Consider the following 21,446-nt stretch of genomic DNA (forward strand, 5'->3'; position numbering starts at 1 on the left):
CTCTTACCGGCCCGATTTCATTTATTAAATAACGATTAATCATAAAAATTGTATTCTGTAAATGTGATATATATTACATATAAATGACATCGGGCCGGTAAGAGTTTTGTAACAAATTTTTATTTTTTTTGCTTATTGTATGGAATGCTTAAATATGGTTTATTATGTATTATTGTATATTACATAAATTTAACATGTATTTTTTGTTAAAGAAAATTCTAAATTAATAACAGATTTTGACAATAGAATTGTAGTGTCTTATCTTTTTTGATATCAGCATCGTTTTGTTAAAAACAGTTTTATTTACATTACAGAAATTTTTGTTTTTTGAGCGTACCTGCGAGACTCTTACCGTACGGTTTACAATTTCATTATAATTTTTTTGGATATTACTGCGTTTTTTACATTATGCTTTAATTTTTTTATGAATTACTGATTGTTATCTTATGGGTTTATTATTAAAATTTATTGCGTTAGAACAATCACATTGAATTTCACGACCAATTTTTTTTTGTTCATAGTCATATCATTCACTCCGTACCATATTTTTTATTTTTTAATAAAACTATTATAATGATCTTTACGAATCGAAAATCCGTGATGTAATATTGCGCTTATTACTTTGTAAGTGTAACCCTCAATTTTTATCGTTAAATTTGATTTTACCAATCTAATTTATTTTTATTTATTATTTATTCTATTTAGTTTTTTATTTATTCTTTTTCCTAATAAAACTACTATAATCTCTTGTAAACTAATACTTTTATTTATTTATTTTTTTTAAGAAGTGATGGGAATTAAACAAATTGTTTCATCTTCAATACTTTCATTTACATAACAGCATTTACTATTAAAATAAGCTGTAGTATATTTTCTTTTAAATTTTAGTATTTCAAGTACGTTATAAAGTTTTTGTACGCTACCTAGTGCTACCACGTACAGCTATCTAGCGGCGTGATTTGTAAAGGTCCAATAAAAAAATAATAAAGTGACATATTCGAGTCCCACGGTTCATCAAATGGAAAAACAAACGTTGTCTAATAAAATTCGAGGTTTTTTATGAAAGTATTCTTTATTACAAACCTAACTGAACTGAAATATAATGTTTTCAGGCTTATTTTATTTTTTCCCATTTTCATTTCGCCGTTAGATTAGGTCACGTTTACAACTGTAAACGTTGACTTCGTCGCCTCTTACCGACGAAGTTTTAACGAACTCCGTGATGCGTTTCTCGAAAGGATACAGAACCTATTTAAGATTCTACTGTAGCGATCATTTCCTCAGTTAAATAAGGCATTTTAAAAAACCACAACATCAAAAACCAAAACTACACTTCACCGAGCCGTGAACAGTTTGCAACTGATAAACAACAGATGAGAATAGTAACATATGCGACCGATAGTGGCGCTAGTAGTAGCAGCGTTAAAGGTGATTCACCGCAATTCGGGCCTGGTCAGTAAGATATAAATTGCTCACCTATTAAGAGTCCGTGCGTTAATCTAAATTCAAATTCAGTAGAATTTAATAAACTATTGGTTTTTAGGTGAACCGTTTTGAGATTGAAAGCGCAAAAATACAAATTATGTAGCTGATAAATTTATTCGTACAAACAAAGGACAATAAATTAACCACACGTTCACATACAAACACATTCGTACTAACAAAGAATATTTCATCAAATGTGTTATAACAATTTGGAAAAATAAAAGCAAAACTGACAATTTAATACGAATTTTAAAATTTTCATAGTTAATACCGGTTTTAATTTACCAGATATTAGATTAAATTTAACAATTTTTTTTAATCCATTAAATTAAATTTAATTAATTAATTAATCAATCCTACAAATATAAATTTTAATTTTTAAAAAGATACTTTTATCTACCTATAATCACATGAACAAATAAAGTCGTTAGCGACTTATCAGTGTAATGTAATTGTACCGGTAAATTTTTAATCTTGGACAAACTCAGGTCGACTACTCCTGAGACGTGCGGTTAATTGAAAATCTAACCACCAAAAATCCACGATTCTTCTTTTTCTGTTTAGCCTCCGGAAACGTCGTAAAATATTACTTCAGAGGATGAATGATGATAGTATGTATGAGTGTAAGTAGATTGTAGTCTTGTTCAGTCTCAATTCGACCGTTCCTGAGATGTGTGGTTAATCGAAACCCGACCACCAATGAACACCGGTATCCACGATCTAGTATTCAAGTTCGAATAAAAGCAACTACTTTTATGAAAATTTATTAGAATTGAACTTCGGCTTCGAAATCAGCTGATTTACGGCGACGAGTTTACCGGTCCCCGGTGGGTTGAACTAAATTTTGATTCGATTAAAAGAAAGAAAAACCCGTGTATAACTTTATTTTTGGTATAATATTTAAAAAATTCGAACGTAAGATTTTACAATACGATGGAAACGCGCTTAAGTTGGTCCGTTATGTTCCGCATCAAGTGTTTCGCTTTCTCATTACTGTATTTCTTATATCGAATAAAACAATTACAATAACTAACCGATTAAAAAATAAATAAATAAATAAAAGAAAAAATCGGTTGGAATCCTTGAACCTTTGCTCCTGTGACTGGCTGGCGACGCGCTTCATCACTACACCATAAGGTCATGTGAAAATACATAGTAATCTATGTAAATAAAACTACAGTATCTTTTTTATTATCTTATTCTTAAGAATATAGAAAATAAAACGGTAAAGGCCTTTATTTTTTTAAAAGTTTTTATAATAAATTAACTAAATTTCCCTAAGTTTCTCCTGTTATCAGTACTTAATAAATAACAAACGGAAAAATCATTATTACAAGAGTTACACAAAATAGTTTTTTTTTTTTTATACTAAGTAATTAATTTAATATTTTATCTTCTAAATATTTATTTACAAAAATGCATATTCCGTAAAAAAATCGTTAAAGAAAACAAAATTATATTACTCAAAGTAGGAATATTAACTAAAATATGAAACTGTAAAATTGTTTCCCAAGATATTTATTTAAATTTTTGAGATATATTTTACTGACGTTGAGATTAATTTAAAAAAAAAAAAAAAAAAAAAATACTTTTTTCCGATTAGACACGTAAAAAAAAATAAAAAAAATATATATAAAACCGACTGGAAAAGATTGAAAGACAGATTCTACGACGATGCATCGGGAAAAACAATAAAAATGACGGGATTTGGAGAATTATCCAAACGAAGAGATTTACAAAACGATCATCCCGATAACTAATAAATTTAGAAAGAAGAGAATTTCCTTTCTAGGACATATTTTCAGAACGGAAGAGAACAGACTTACCAGACGGATAATTGAACTTTTCTGGAACAAGAAAAGCAGACCGAACCGGTTATACGAAGTACAGAAAGACATGGAAGAATTAGACATAACCCGTGAAAACCTAAATACGAAAACCGGAAACTATGAGAAATTAAAAAATAAAGAAACAAGATTCCTATCAATACCAAGAAAACAATAAGCCGGGTGTACTCTGAACAAGAAGATCTGAAACCCTTAGAAATTACTGGCAAAAAAGAAAAGCTGAAAAACAACAAATCAGCAAGAAAAGAAAACTTGCCAAAAAAAAAAAATAAACTAAAGTGATCCATTATGGTCTTAAAAGTAATAAAAATTTTTTTTTTTAAAAACCGACAAAAGAAAATTCATTAAGAAGTAAAAGATAATAAATTTTTAATCCTTAAAAAAATTTCGATGAACTGACGTCATCGCCAAATTCAAATCAAACAATCATTTAACATCCAATTTATTACAGATTTCTAACCGAGTTTCGTGGTGGAGCGGTAGCATCTCACCCTATCATCCAAGAAAGGTTTCAGGTTCAAATCCCCCGGTCAGGCATAGCAAAGAAAATAACATAACAAACATTAAAAAAAACAATTGAAACAATGTTATTCTGAATTTTTACTTTCCCGTCAAAATAACGCTAGATTTTGACCAAACTCGGTCAGATTACTTCTATATAACTTAAAAGGTCTACGGGGTGAGGTTGTAGAGCAAAGTCATCTTCGCTATCTCATGATTTTGCGTAATTAAGGTAATATTTTTCCTAGGCGCATTTGTTAACGATTAAAAAATAACAATATCGCAAAATCGCATCCCCAACCCAAAAAATGCTCTAAACAGTTGCTATGTTGTGACATCACGAATCAGCGGTAGAATTAAATAAATGAAGTGTAAAAAAGTAACTCGGTTTTGGCCAATTCTCGAACTCGATCGCCCGGTCGACTAGGTACCCGGTGCGTTAAGCCTCGCGGTTACATCAGTCTGTCGATGATACAAACGAAATTCGTTCCATTTATATTGTGAAATTACATTAGTTTAGCGAATGCAGACCCTCGCTGCTAGTAACGCCACACCCGCACTAATTAAATACGGTATGCGCGCGCGCAAACATAGACTCTTTGAATTAAATAAACGAAAAAATATTATATTGAAGTAAAATATTTTAAATTATTGCCGGGTGTGTGTGTAATATAATAAGATATAATAATAGATTGATATATATAATAACTAAACGGTTGATATTTTAACGGGCATACTGGTAAATTGGTGTATTTACTTTGACATGATTTCGGTTTTATAAAATTGTATCATATATAGGTATACATTTTATTAAGCTTTTAAATAAAGATAATTTAAATCAGACGCAAATAAATGAAACTGTATTTTGAATAGCGTGCAGAAAAACAACTTTGAGAAACCAACGCATAATTTAATTTCTATTTCACTATTTTTCAATTTCAGTTTTATCCATTAGCAACTACGCGCACATTCTGCACGCGTAGTTGACTCTCTCTCGTATGAGGCCGTTCGGGTGATGCGCTCGTTGAAATACAAAATCCGTTTAAATTCTTTTTTGGGTTAATACCCATTTTTTAATTTACGCGAAAAATAAAGCTTTTAGACTCGAATCTTTTGTTTTTTACCCAAGATTTTTCGAAAACAATTAAAAATACAGTTCTGGGACGTACTTTGTTTCAGATGAAATTTCAGATAAAATCACTAAACTTCCTCCTTAAATTGGGTGTCTAATTAAGAAAAGTGTGGCTTAATTTTTACAAAACAGGGCGAAATTTTTCGTCAGCCGACACTCGTTAACAAAGCGTATCCAAATTTATTTTCACATTAAACTTCCTTCTTTATTTTCACTTATAATTGATACGTTCACCTGAGAGTTTTACATTTTTCGTGAATCACTCTGTATATATGCACACATACGCGTAGAAATTCAAGAATAGAATATCAAACGTAAGAAATATAAATAAATAAAAAATTACAAAAGAAGATAATTTAATACCGAAATAATAATCACAATTACACATAAATAAATAATTTTAAACATATAATCTGCAAAAGGGGAATCCTTAAAACATTCGTAGCACTAATCCTTTAAAGATTACAAAAATAAAAATAATAATATACCTAAGCGAAAGAAATATAGGTGATATAAATGAATTTTAGTTGCAAAGAATTAAACCCACCGGGTTGGTCTAGTGGTTAACGCGTCTTCCCAAATCAGCTGATTTGGAAGTCGAGAGTTACAGCGTTTAATTCCTAGTTAAAGCCAGTTATTTTTACACGGATTTGAATACTAGATCGTGGATACCGGTGTTCTTTGGTGGTTGGGTTTCAATTAACCACACATCTCAGGAATGGTCGAACTGAGAATGTGCAAGACACACTTCATTCACAATCATACATTCACAATGTTTCACTTCATTCACTTCATTCACAATCCTCATTCATCCTCTGAAGAATTATTTAAACGGTAGTTACCGGAGGCTAAACAGGAAAAAGAAAGCAAAGTTGCAAAGAATTAAAAATATAAAATTTACTAAAATGAATATAAGTGTAGTAAAATACGCAAAGGAATTACTTTTATTATTAGTTTAGGATAAACCTTGTCTTGTTTAAGATACATATATTTTTTTTGAAAATTATAAAGTTAATAAAAAAATTCTAGTAAATAAGTATAAAAATAAATTAAATTTTGCCGATAAAAAACAATTTTTTTTATATGTTTATCTTTATACAATCGATAAATGGTTAAGTGATACATTATTATAATTATTTCTTTGTACAAGGAAGTATTATAATCGCGAAAAATTTCGGTTTCCAGATTTCAACGAAAATATCCATTTAGACCATCCCTGAATCCATTTTGACTAGTTTCGGCGCATACCTCACTACGGCATAACTCATAACTGTATATACCTCGCATAACTCAAAAACGATTAGCCGTAGGATGTTGAAATTTTGGACTGATGACTGTTGTAACATCTAGTTGTGCACCTCCCCTTTTTATTGCAATCAGCTGAACCAAAAGTGTCCAAAAAAGGCCCAAAATCCAAAAAAAATTGGATTTTGGACTTTCTCTTAACTGAGAATAAGCCCTCGTTGAAAGATTTTCAACGATATATCATATGGTCCTTATTTTCATCGGTTCCAGAGTTGTAGCCAAATAAAATTTTAATTAATGAAATATTTGGATCTTATAAGGAGAAGGCACATCGATTCCAATTCGACTTCATCTCCTTTTTTCTACGTTTTTCTTTAATTTAAATATATTGATTTATTAACAAATATTAACATCTGATTGTAAAAAAAATTACAAGAAATAATAATTCAATAATAAAAAAAATGTAATAAAAAAAATAAATATATTAAAAATATATGCAATTTGATAGGCGTACAAGGAAGCAGGAGCGATATAAAATGCCGAATAGCACAAGCTAAACGAGCCTTCAGTAAGAAATATAATTTGTTTACATCAAAAATGAATTTAAATGTCAGAAAAAGATTTTTGAAAGTGTATGTTTGGAGTGTCGCTTTATATGGAAGTGAAACTTGGACAATCGGAGTATCTGAGAAGAAAAGATTAGAAGCTTTTGAAATGTGGTGCTATAGGAGAATGTTAAAAATCAGACGGGTGGATAAAGTGACAAAGGTATTGCGGCAAACAGATGAAGAAAGTAGCATTTGGAAAAATATAGTTAAAAGAAGAAACAGACTTATAGGCCACATACTAAGGCATCCTGGAATAGTCGCTTTAATATTGGAAGGACAGGTAGAAGGGAAAAATTGTGTAGGCAGGCCACGTTTGGAGTATGTAAAACAAATTGTTGGGGATGTAGGATGTAGAGGGTATACTGAAATGAAACGACTAGCACTAGATAGGGAATCTTGGAGAGCTGCATCAAACCAGTCAAATGACTGAAGACAAAAAAAAAGAAAACAAGGAAGTCATGTGGTGTCCACATCAGATTTTCTGATATCGCCATATAAGCTTGAAGGTTGTGCGTGGGACATGGAAATGAAATTTTACTACGCCTGCCCGAGATTCGAATCCGGGACTCCGAACGAAAGGCCAAGACACTACCGCTCCGCCACGAAGATCGTCAAATATTCATAGTCGGCAATATTTATTTACTTTTTTACATTTAATTGTGTATTTTGTGACGTTGTCCGATCAAGATTTTATCCTTTGAGTAATCCAGGCAAATTCTGGAAAAGATCCTTTTAGGTAGATTTCATAAGAAAAAACCTATTGTAATGGGTACCATGATTCGACTTCCGGAAAATTTCCACATATCTTCGCGTTTCACATCCCCCAGACCCCAAACCACCGTCAGTTCAAAAGCTTATATATATATATATATATATATAAGCCATATATATATTATTTCTCTTTCTTGTATATATTTATTACGATAACTGCCGTAATTTCGCGTCAATCACCTTCGAATTGATACATAAAATAAAACGACTAAATATCTCGGTCGAGTTCGTTAACTGGCAAAATTGGATCATGAGGATGGAAATGGGGGTTTTGCAAAAAAAAACCCCAAAAAAATCGCTATAACATACTTATTAAGTAAAATATCGAATTCGTTTAAAGTTTCTACAATTTTTTGCATAAGGGCCTAAAACTTATCTAAGTAGTAAAGTTTTTTGATATCACCAACCACTGGTCCAGGTGATGGAAAAATGGGGTTTCGAAAACAAATAAAATCACACCTCCCTTAATAGGCATATCATCGAATCGGTTTAATGTGGTCGTTAGTCCTCTAAACATTACATAAAGCTTTTTTCTGTAACAATTTTTGATATTAACAACCCTTACGGTAAGGGATGACCAAAATATTGCTGGATCAGCAAAATATCTAATATTAAAATATATAATTGCTGGATCCAAAATATCGCTATTGTAAGAAGATGGGGCTTGTCGTTCGCTAAACATGTGAAACATTTTTTCACATGCCACCATTATCGTATCGAGTAAATTTGAAGTTTTTCTTAACTTTAAGGTGGAAATCTTTTTTGTCCCCTACTTTTTTGTCCCACCGGTGCCTTTTGGCGTGCCGAAAGGGATTTTTTTAATTCACGGAGTAAATGCCTGCAGCCATTTCTGACGTGATGTAAATAATGTATTACGTACCGATCAGAAAAAATATACATTTATTTATTATTTAATCTTTGAAATATTAATGTCGTTAACAATTTTTTTATTCATAATTAAAGAAAAAAAAACTTTTTTTAATATAAAACGTATGTTTATATGAAGCTTCAAATGAATTCCAGAGATGCTTCTCCAGTACTGGGTGTAAAACCGGATGAATAACCTTAACAATTATTTGCCGATTTGAATGAATATTTACATTTTTCTTAAATTTAAACGCACTACAGGAAAATATTCCGATGAATATCAATGTTATTTCGCCATTATTTATACGTATATGTCAATTATAAATAATAAAGTAATAAAAAAAAGAAACAAAAAACAAAGAATTCCCTTAAGATGAGAGTTGTCAATTATAAATGAAAGCAGCCTATGAACTACTACCAAAACACCACCAACACACACAGAAAGATATATATATATATATACAATCTGTTGTAGTATAGTCATTATATCACGTATTTTAAACTTTCACCCATTACGTTACTATTTAAAAACGATGGGGAGGGAAATTTTATAAGTATAAATAGGGAAATTTAATTTTATTGTAGTGGTATTACAAAGAATGTGTTAAATTAATATTTTAAGAATAGAGAATTTATATTAAGCTTTAATAGAAATAATAGTAATAATAAAAATAAAATTACAAGTGAAATGTCATGGAAGTAAGATTTTTTTTTTCTGGAACCGTCTAACTCATTCAGTGTTGGCAGAAGTCTAATAAATAATTCCCTTAAAATTGTTAAAAAAAGATACGGGAACTACGGATATGCTATAACCCAAGCACGGTAATCTATAATTATTTTAATTATAAAATTACGTTAACCTATTGCTATTATTATTATTACTATTAATTCTGATCTAGTAAGTTAAATTTCCGACAGATAGGGTTTTACTTTAATTAAACTAGAAATAATAATACTAATAATATAGCCGACGTATTTCATTTGAAAATACAAAGTTACGTAAGCGTTAGCATTATATCTCTACAATGTACTATTTATAGCAGGTAGATTATATTGTGAACAATGTAAATGAAATGAGAAATAACTTTTACTTCAAATATTTTTAGTTAATAGATTTTTTAAATTTATATATTTTTATATATAATAATTAAAAAAAGGGTGGAACATTTTTATTATAACAAAAAAAAAAATTGTTTTTTATGAATAGATAGTTTTTAAATAGAAACTATTTTAAAGTTGTTAAAAAATTAACCAAAAATTATCGATAAAAAAAAGTAAATGTAATTTTTTACTGGTTTATAGCAACAATCACTGTTAGTCCGGTCGTTCATTAGATTCATCCATGGTGTAGTTTGGCCTTCTACCACATTGTTAAACCATCTCGTCATATCGAAACCTGTCCTTTGATGTGTTCACGAACTATACATTTATTTTAGCATCCCGAAGAAAGAAGGATATCTCCCATCTCTGTTTTTAAATATTTGAAAATGTTATAACAATGATATCCATTACTAATAAAGAATCAAAATTATAATCATAAATTCAAGCGTTAACATCGAACATTTTAACGGATTAATGAGATCCAAATACGGTGGTATGATTCACTATAGACTATTAAAAATCGGAATTGCAGAAGAAACGAAAAATATTTATTAATAACGAGCTGTTAATGTCAGAATTTATGGAAACGTAATTGCGAAAATGAACTGTAGAAACTTATCCTGTACTATCATAACATCTGGAACCCCTATATATATATATATATATATATACAGAGTGTCCCATATAAAACGCACCCCATCAATCACTCATCCATGAAATTTCAAAAGTCAAGGTTACTCCCTTACTCGTTACTGAAATGGACTCGACCAACATCTGAACATCGCGGCGACGCAGTAGAACACTACCGATAGTAACAACAATGCAATCATAACGTTCAGTGTATCGCTAGAGATAAGATGGTGTTTTCGCTAGATGAACGTGTTTTCATTGTCGAGTCGTACTTCAGTACGAAATCAGTGGGTGCAGTGCAAGATTTGTTTCGCCATAAGTATCCAGATAAACCAGCTCCTAACAAAACATCAGTATTAAGGTTAGTCGCAAAATTTAGACAGACCGGTTCTCTTAATAATAAGGAACACAAAAGATCCGCGTCGGTGTTGAATGCAGATACAGTCGCTGAAATCAAAGACCGATTAATCGCCTCGCCAAATAAATTTGATTAGTTCATCGGGCGACCAAACGATTACGATTACGACCTTATCGCATTCAAACGGTTCATCGACTTCTGCGTGAGAGACTTAATGTTATGGATTCGTTATTTTTCACAGATGAAGCACGGTTTCATTTGGATGGCTACGTAAACAGCCAAAACATTAGAATTTGGAGCGCTGAAAATCCCCACGTTTATCACGAAAAACAATTACACCCGCAGAAGTCGGGCGTGTGGTGCGCGATATCGCGGAAGAAAATAATCGGTCCTATTTTTTTCGAGTACACCATTAATGCAGAACGATATCAGGATATTTTATTTCGGTTCATCGCACTCTTGGAAGAGGAAGACAGACACTGCTGGCTACAACATGACGGTGCGACATCGCACTACGCAGGTTCAACTTCTGATTTCGTCGAGGAATTCTTTGGTAATCGTGTTATCGGTCGAGGCTTGTGGCCACCAAGATCTCCAGATTTGACTGCGGCGGATTTTTTTCTACGGGGTTACCTCAAAGAAAAAGCCTACAGCAACATACCACGAACACTTGAACGAGTGAAAGTCAATATTGAACAAGCTGTATTAAATATCCAGCCACAAACTTTGAATAAAGTTGCAAGAAACGCTGTAAAAAGAATTGAAGCTTGTATTCAAGAAGATGGCGGCCACTTCCAACATTTACTCTAAATGTAAGGTAATGGATGGTAATAATAAAAATTACATTTACATTTACACATGCTTTTTTATTATTTCAATACCTACCAATATAAGGTTGAGTTGCGTTTTATATGGGACAATCTCACAAATACACCGATAGGGGAATCCCCTCTCATGACAGTCAACATGTTGAAATAATTCATCCTAATACCATGTATTGAATAATTTTGAGAAATCGATGCGAAATATAATTTTTTTAAATCATTTCTTCAGTTCCCTTTAATCCAAGTTTCCTCCGGTTGGGCCTTCTACAAAATGTCTCCACCTGTCTCGATCCACGAACCATCTCTCTTCCATTATTGTCACTACATCCGCTCTCTTGTGCACTTCCTGTATCACCGTATTCATCCATTTCAATCTCGATTTACCCCTTGGTTTTTTACCTGTTTTTTCTGCGTGAATCATCCTTTTGGTAATCTTTTCTCATCCGTTGACGATTTCTCATTCCTTTCAATACGCCCAAACCATCTGAGCTTTGGTCTTCCAGTCGATTCGACAAGGCTCTCCGATTACAGTTCCTCTCTAATCATACCGCTCCTTACCCTATCCCTATTCTTGTCTTCTGTTGAATTTCATTTCTGTTGCCTGTACGCGACCCGCCATCTTTCTGCCACCTGTCCAAGTTTCTGCCGCGTCGGTAAGAAATGGCACAAAGTAGGGTTTATACATAACTCTGTTATACTACAAAGGTTATCTTCCTGGTCCGAACCAGAGTTCTTACACTCTGATAGAATCCACTTGCCTTCTGCACTCTTCTACATATTTATTTAACCATTTTTCCAACCCTAGAAAAAACTGTTCCCAGATAGGTAAACCCTTTACCCTTTCTATTTTTCTACCGTTCATAGTTAAGTCCATTGAATTTTCTTTTTTTATGCCTTGCACAATCACTTTATTCTTCTCAACACTAAACTGTACGCCACATTTCTGAATTTCTTCACTCCACACATTTACTGCAAATTCTACATCCTTTTCAAAGTCCCTTTCATTAAAAAGATATATATACCCGAAAACCTTTCATATTTTTATAAAATAAAATTGAAAAAAAACCTGAAGGAAAAAATCTGATGTTGACACTACATAACTTCCTTGTACGCCTATTAAATTACATACACACATTTTTTAAATGAAAAGTACATATAATTTTATTTCATTAATAACTTCTGATATCGTTTCATATTTTTATTTTTATTATTATTGAATTATTATTTATAGTAAAAACGTTTTTACAATCGGAGATTAATAATTATAAAAAAAATCGTTTTTGAGTTATGCGAAGTACATACTTACGTACGTACGTACAGAAGACACGGCGAAACTAATCAAAAAGTGACCGTGTGGTGTGCTATGTCATCTTACGGTGTTATAGGTCCTTATTTTTTTGAGGATGACAACGGTCTTGCGATTACAGTGACGTCGACTCGTTACGTAGCCGTACTTGAAACCTTTGTTGTGGAACAACAAAAGAGATTTCCACCGATTCTTAACACAGCCTGGTTTCAACAAGACGGAGCAACGTCACATACTGCACGAATATCGATGTCAGCTGTACGCCGATTGTTTGGATAACGTGTCATTTCAGGAAACGGTGACATTAGATGGTCTCCCAGATCGCCCGATCTCTCAGCTTGCGATTACTTTTTGTGGGGTCACCATAAAAGCAAAGTGTTCCGCAGTAGACCTGCTACAACGGAAGAACTGAAGGCAAAGATCCGAGAAACAATTGCGGAAATTCCAGTTGAGATGTTACGTCAAACCATGAACAATTTAACAAAGAGACTTCGCGAGTGTTTACGTAGAAGAGGAGGTCACCTGCAAGATGTCATCTTTAAAAAATAAACTAAAATGTATGTATCCTATAATGACAACATTTGTACAATTACATGAAATAAAATTCATTTTCTAAAAAAAATTTTTCTATAACGTTATTTAATTTTTTTAATTTCCCGTTTCTTTGAATCACTATGTATAAAGCAGAATACTAAACACTGAAAAATAGTCTAGTAATAAATTGCAGCCTAGTATCAAAATGTATTTTTTTCGCTCCCCCCCCCCCAAAAAAAAGAAGAATTTAATCGTTATTTTTTTAAATTACGTTTTCTGTTTTCTTACTGCTTTATTGTTTTTCTTTTTGTTTAGGTCTTCGCACAGATGCTTGCTTTATCAGAACGTAAATTTGGTAATTACAATTTCTATTTTGAAGAAAAGGAAAAACTAAAACAAGTTGAAAAAATATTTTTTAAAATAACTTAACGACCAAAACAGATTAATAGTATTTCCAAATCGTCTGTGAAGATAATACGTATAATTTTTCCTTTTATAAATCTTGGGTATAAGTTATCCGGAGTAATTTATTACAGACCACCATAAAAACTCCTCTACAAAAAAAGGAAATGAGAACCTTTTTTATTTCTGGAGATTGATAAAAAACGAGTGTTCGTTCCTCCCTCTACTGCTTAATGCAAAAATACCATTAATTTTATGTAAATGAAGGTGTTTTTATGAAGAAATCAAATGCGCGTTTATAATTACATAAATATCAGGCGGGAATTCTGCACGGGTTACTTGAACGAAATAGAGTACAAGTTCTTTTTTAGACACACACACACACACACACACACACACACACAACAATAAAAAACAGACCGTCAGCGTAGATAAGAGATAGCTATATTTTAAAATCAACAAGAAATTATGACGACGGGGGGGGGGAGAGGCGTTAATTTTTTCTTACAGCCTAAACTGGTTATATATAAAGCAATATTGTAACTTTATGTAGTCTTAAATATAAATGTGTATATATTTTTTGCAATTTAAAACGGTGTCTGGTTCTTCTTACATAATAAACCCGATGCAATAAAATAAGATCTTGTCGTATCCATACCTGTAAACTGATTTCCAAATGAGAAGGTCGTTGTTACATATTGCACAATGATCGCCTACATAAATTTACGAGTTAATAAATATGAAATAGAGTGAAATTTTACCTTTATTTCTTTTTTTAAATTTATATTTTAAAGGGATTAAAGCTTAATCTTATATGTATACAAGGTTAATAAATGATTTACGGTGAAACGTACTATTAACAAAATAAATTGAAAATACTATTTTAATAAAAATTCAACGTTATTTAATATTCATATTCGAATACTTTAAAAATAAAACTGAATTAAACCGGTTGTCAGAAGTAAGAAAAGGTTTCAAAGAAAAAAAGATCTCTGATGAGGAATATAGGTAAATTTTTAAGGAAAAATCCAAAAATTGATAGATTAAAAAAAATAATTGAATTAAGATCCAGTGGTCGGAAGAAAAAAAGAAACGGCAGAATTAAATGATGAAGGAATAATGGAAAAGAAAAAACAATAGAATACGGCAAAATAAAAATCCTACCGTGCCCCATTGTATCCAAACAAAAAACTAACCTGGTTGTTTTTCAATTTTCCCCGCTAGATGGCGGTAAAGCAGAGCTGTAGCTCTAGAAGGGAAAGTATTGTAATCGGTCCAATTTCGGCATCACCGGATCTTGACGTTTTAATCAAAAAAATCTTTAAGGAATCCAAAAAAACAGGATATTAACTTCGTATATACGCGGGTGTGTTCGGTGTTGGTCTCTAAATCACCTTATATCTCCAAAACTATTGGACCGATTTTGACCAAAATCTGTCAGATTTCTTCTATATTCGGGGCATTGGTGCAATTAAATTTTCAACTTAAAAGATCAACGGGGTGAGACTGTAGAATAAGGTCATCCTCCGTATCTCGAGATTTCGCCCGATTAAGGCCAGATTTTTCTTAGGCGGATTTATTAATAATTAAAAATATAATAATATCTGCAAAAAAATTGTTCTGCAAATTCGCATCCCAACCCTAAAAATGATGTTTTAATCGTCTGCTATGTTTTGACATCACAGCTGAGTAGTAGAATTAAACCGATGAATAATATTTAAAGTGTAAAGAATTAACCCGGACTGGCCGAGTTTCGTTAGTACCAACCGACGCCGCTAGTAGCCGCATAACGACAAAGTTTATAACTCTATTGTCAGCTTTTTTTTTATATTCTCACGACTGCTATCGTAATGATCGTTAATTACATCAACGGATGAGTATACATGAGTATTTATTAAAAATTATTATATTAAAAATTCAAGAAACTTAAAATAAGTTATCATTTACCGTTAAGTTTTATTAAACTACTGGAAAAAAACAGACACTTTTTCCTACTAATTTAAAATTGATAAAGAAGCAACTGCTACGAAAGCGCTTATATACGAATAATAAAAAATTATGTAGGCTATTTATAAATTAATCTCCGGTGAGGCGTTACAAACAAACCGGTTTTAATAACAACATAGCGCATGCGCAATAGACATCATCTAAGCTCAAATATCGTCACGTATACAATCAGTCGCCATATTATTCTGAACTGCTCGAGTAGTACGGGATGAAATATGAAGGCGATTGCTGCCACTCCTGCCAGCTGGGAGGTACGTGACGTCTTTTGTTTTTTGCAAGCAGAAGAAACATCTACAAACGATATCCATCGTCAGCTGTGCGGAGTTTACGATATTAATGTAACGAGTGATCATTCTGTGAGAGAACGGTGTAGAAAATTCAGAGTAGGTGGAATTAACGTATCCACCGGTTCGGTCTAGTGGTGAACTCGTCTTCCCAAATCAGCTGATTTGGAAGTCGAGAGTTCCAGCGTTCAAGTCCTAGTAAAGGCAGATACTTTTACACGAGTTTGAATACTAGATCGTGGATACCGGTGTTCCTTGGTCATGTTCCTTGTATAAGTTTATACAGGATTTGGGGGGATGGTATGCCTCTCCATTGTTTTTAAGGGCAACAGGAACCCGAGTGCTCTCCAACCAGGTAAATTTAAACCAATATTTGTTTCGGTTCCGCCTGGCAGCTGATGACCTGTGCGTCTGCGGGGAGATCCAGTCGAACGAACACCTGATATTTGACTGTTCTGCTCTTGGGTACCGGACCACCCTGGAACGTAGAGGTTAAGGGGAAAGTTGGTCACTCACAAGCGGCGAGACAATGTGGCAACAGTCGCATTGTCAGACCGTATGAGAGTTCCTTGATGCGATTGCTTAGTTCAACCGACATCAGTAGTTTAAGGGAAAAGAACCAGATTAAGGTTCCAAGCGCTTTAATGGTGGATAGGCACTTGCTGGCACTCAGCGGCCTAGGCGTGGCAGCGAACTGGTGTTGTTGACGAGATAAATTTAATTATTGATAATTATATATGTTTTAGTAGTTGACAGGGTGCGCCTACCAATTTTAGTAAATATATGACAAGCGGGCGGTGAGACACGCAAGCGAGTGGTGTATGGTACCACGCTTTCAGGTTAGCTCTAGAAGCTATTTAGGACAGTCGTCGCTAAACTGTTTCGAACATCAGTAACCGTTTGTGGCACAGACATTCGGTCTTATACTTTAGGGCGACCGAATGGGGTGGTAGCGGATGAAATGCCAAGCAAACCAAACCAAACCGCTTATGATATATAGTTGAAAAGCTCTCAATGAGAAATTATTACTGCAGTTAAGAAAGGTTTTTGGACACTTTTTGTTTAGTCGATTGCAATCAAAAGGGGAAGTGTACAACTAAATGATAATCCTAAATTCAAAATTTCAACATCCTACTGTTAATCGTTTTTGAGTTATGCGAGATACATATGTACCTACAGACGTCACCCCAAAACTAATCAAAATGGATTCAGGGATGGTCAGAATAGATATTTCCGTTAAAATCTGAAAACCGAAATTTTTCACGATCACTTCGTACAAGGAAGTAAAAATTAAACCGTACAAAATTATGAACTTTTGTGAAACGTTTTACGTTTTAATTAAATTAATGTATAATTATTTTTCTTCAGATAAAAATAATAATTAAATAAATAAAAATAAGGTAAAAACAGTTTTCTTCAACTTAATTACTAAAGAAGCGAGATATAAATTTAGAGTTCCACTCAAATTCCGAGAAAGTTCAATAAAAACTTTTGTCTACTTTTTCAGTTTTAATTTTATTATTATTATAATTATTACTCTTTATTTATTTGTTTTAATTTTATTTTAAAAGGTCGACCTAAATAATAACTTATAAAAAAAATAAATTTCCACTCGACCTACTGTTTCAACATTTGTATTTCGAAGGAACAATATTTAGTCAGCCTTAACGAGGACGGATGCCGCGGCAGGCTATGTATCACGCATCATTAGGCGAAACCAGATGCGACAAGCTACACTCTTGTACCTTTAAAAAATAAAACATTGCGTTTATAATCGACAGAGTTACTAAATCTTTACTATGCATAATCATTACACATTAAATATGTCACCGATCATCCACTCTGATTACTCCCGTCAATCAAAAGGAAAACATATCTAAAATAATTCATTACTAAAAATAAATTAAATTAACATAATAAACGATAAGAAGAAATAATTTGGAATAATTACCTGTGAGGACTAGGTGTAACTGCATGATAATACCATCGGGGCCGTATGGCCGCTACGTATCCTGAAACAAATAAAAGAAACAAAAATTTGAATTAAATACATAAAAAAATAATCACTAAATTAATTAAGCGATTAAAAAGGTAGATATTTTAGATGTATGTTCGCTTCTGTTCAAGTCTACTTGATCAGTGAAGATCGGGTTAAACTGTTAATAGTTCAGCTGGATATTTCCATGCAATTGCGAGTACTGATGACGGCTTCCGAGAAGTTTACCTCGCTCCGTTTTATTAAACGTGATTCTTCAATAGAGCGGAGAAAAATCAATATATAGTATTATTTGAGTCGGCAAAAAGAAATTCGTTGATAGATAATGATCTGTTTTCATCCTTAATAAAGAAACGACGATCTTATTACGAAGTTTAAGTGCGATCGACTCCCATTACTGTACTTGGAAGAGCCTTGAACTACAGAGTGTCCCATATAAAACGGGTTGCGTTTTATTAGTGCAAGATTTGTTTCGCCATAAGTACCCAGATAAACCAGCTCCTAACAAAACATCAGTATTAAGGTTAGTCGCAAAAATTAGAGAGACCGGTTCTGTTAATAACAAGGAACACAAAAGATCTGCGTCAGTGTTGAATACAGATACAGTCACTGAAACCAAAGACCGATTACTCGCCTCGCCAAATAAAACGATCAGACGTTTGTCTGCTGAAATTAATTTGTCTAAATCAACCGTTCATCGGGCGACCAAACAATTACAATTACGACCTTATCGCATTCAAACGGTTCATCGACTTCTTGAGCCCGACAAAGAAAAACGGCTACAATATTGTCAACGATTCCCTCGATTTCTGCGCGAGGGAATTAATGTTATGGGTTCTTTATTTTTCACAGATGAAGCACGGCTTCATTCGGATGGCTACGTAACAGCCAGAACCGTAGAATTTGGAGTGCTGAAAATCTCCACGTTTATCACGAAAAACAATTACACCCGCAGAAGTCGGACGTGTGGTGCGCGATATCGCGGAAGAAAATAATAGGTCCTATTTTTTTCGAGTACACCATTAATGCAGAACGATATCAGGATATTTTATTTCGGTTCATCGCACTCTTGGAAGAGGAAGACAGACACTGCTTGCTACAACATGACGATGCGACATCGCACTACGCAGGTTCAACTTTTGATTTCGTCGAGGAATTCTTTGGCAATCGTGTTATCGGTCGAGGCTTGTGGCCACCAAGATCTCCAGGTTTGACTGCGGCGGATTTTTTTCTACCGGGTTACCTCAAAGAAAAAGCCTACAGCAACATACTACGAACACTTGAACGATTGAAAGTCAATATTGAACAAGCTGAATTAAATATCCAGCCACAAACTTTGAAAAAAAGTTGCAAGAAACGCTGTAAAGAGAATTGAAGCTTGTATTCAAGAAGATGGCGGCCACTTCCAACATTTACTCTAAATGTAAGATAACGGATGGTAATAATAAAAATTACATTTACATTTATACATGCCTTTTTATTATTTCAATACCTACCAATATAAGGTTGGGTTGCGTTTTGTATGGGACACCCTTTACCTTTTGGCGGGTTTATTTATTCTGCTTCTTAACCTTCCTGCGAATAGATGGTCCTTCGTCAATTTCATATTTACCCGCATTTAAATTTCATTTCTTTAGGTTTTGATGCTAAATTGAAACGCGACAAAGGGATAAATAGCGATTTATAGAGAAGTGATTCCTTCATGTTTGATTGTTCGTCGGAGAAGGCTAAGTTTTGACGATTAAAATTTGCCTTCAAATTGTTTTGAGGGCTTTCCTCAACCGGATGAACTCCAAAACATACAACGAATTCATTTCCAACAAGATGATGCAACCACGCGTTCGTCAGCCGGGCTTTGTATGGAAAATTTGGACATCGATGGGTAGGCCGGAAAAAACCTACCCGACCTCCAAGACGTTCAGACCTGAAACTTTGCGAATATATGTTTATTCGCAAAAAGGAAAGTAACCTACGTCACTTAAAGGAAATGATAAATGAAGCGATTGTAACCGTAATCCGAAGTATCGATTGGATATTTGCCGAGCGACTGATGGTGGACATATTGAAATTTATTAGTTTTATAAAAAAACTGTTTGAGATGACAAATTAAGTGTTTTTGTTTTCATTTAATCCACGTTCAAAACCTCACCGTTCTTTTATGAAAACTCTGTATAAGACTAAAATTTATAAGCGGCCTTTTTTATCGGAAAGAAAACAAATCTATTTTCTACATCGTGTGCAATATTAATATTTAAAAGATATTAAATTAAAAATTTAAAGAACAGTAAATAATTTTTTTTTTAAACATCCAAATAAGTGAAACAGAAATATACGGATCAGCGACTAAAAATTTATTTTAATCCATCCATTTAATAATCGCACTAGATGAATATGCTTATAAAAGATATTTTTACGGATATGTACGTGCGCGTGAGTGTATGCGTGCGTGCATGTGTGTTTTGTCCTGTAAATAAGAGAAAGTGACCAGATTAGTTGTACAGCAGTTGTACAATATAATAATATAAACTGTGTTTGTGTAAAATGACCATTTGGCATTTTAGAGTTGCTCTTTAATACATAAGAAATAATAATAGTAATAATAACAACAACGTAAAAAGTATTAAAAGAGAGGCTCAGACGTTTGCTCACTACAAAAAAAAAAAAAAACAAACATTAACTTAGGTTTTTTTTATATTGTAACTGACCGAACAAAGTGAATTCAATAGCTGTTTTATTAGACAGATTGGCATTTCGGCATCATTTGATTCTTTCTTTAATTATTGTTTATCTCATAATATAAAAAAAGAAGGAAGTTTAAAAGATTAAAATGAAATTTTGTTTAATATTCTATTTTTGTTTCTTCGTATTCACTGAATTAACTCAAACATAAATTATACTGATAAAAACAGAATGAAAACAAAAATTATTTTTTAATTTTTTTATGTACATGTGGACGAGAGAGCGGATTAGTTTTGCCTTTAACTCAGGAATAATTTAAACAACTTAAATAACACTGGTCAAGGTGATTTTTGTTTCACGAGTACCAATAGGTGTAATGCAGTTTTTTATCCTGTTTTCAAATATGTATTCGGAATCTCTCCATCACCTACAGCTTTTTTATAATTTTAATTTTTTTATATATTTTAAAATGTTCTTTCGTCCATTTGTTCATTGTCAAGTAAAAACTCCTTCAGCATTGGAAATATGATGGAAGCAAATGAACTGACTCAAAGGGTAGCGTTGCTACTGTTGTACAGGTTCAGATATGTATACACATGTACAAACGTGATCTAATGTAGCACACATTCATGAAAACGATGCCAGTTGTGAAATAATAGTGAAACAGTAAGCACGTCATTGTGACAGCTTAAATTATTGTATATTACATATTTACTACTTTATTTCTTTTAATTATTCGTTAGTTACAAAATTCCTAGAGTTTGTTTAAGACCAACCGGGTTGGTCTAGTGATTAATGCGTCTTCCCAAATCAGCTGATTTGGAAGTCGAGAGTTACAGCGTTCAAGTCCTAGTAAAGCCAGTTATTTT

General features: G+C 32.8%; 1 protein-coding gene across 2 annotated transcripts in view; it reads right to left on the minus strand.

Moving 5' to 3' along the window:
* LOC142332941 (uncharacterized) overlaps positions 1-21,446 on the minus strand; it is a 176,888-nt gene that overhangs the window by 65,008 nt on the left and 90,434 nt on the right. For both annotated transcript variants that reach the window (XM_075379656.1, XM_075379655.1), the window contains exon 2: positions 17,854-17,914. In XM_075379656.1, the coding sequence (XP_075235771.1) occupies positions 17,854-17,878 (25 nt within the window). In that variant the 5' untranslated portion in view covers positions 17,879-17,914. The remainder of the gene's footprint in view (positions 1-17,853; positions 17,915-21,446) is intronic.

Source organism: Lycorma delicatula, chromosome 12, assembly GCF_047948215.1.
Source record: "Lycorma delicatula isolate Av1 chromosome 12, ASM4794821v1, whole genome shotgun sequence".
Classification (NCBI taxonomy): Eukaryota; Metazoa; Arthropoda; class Insecta; order Hemiptera; family Fulgoridae; genus Lycorma; species Lycorma delicatula.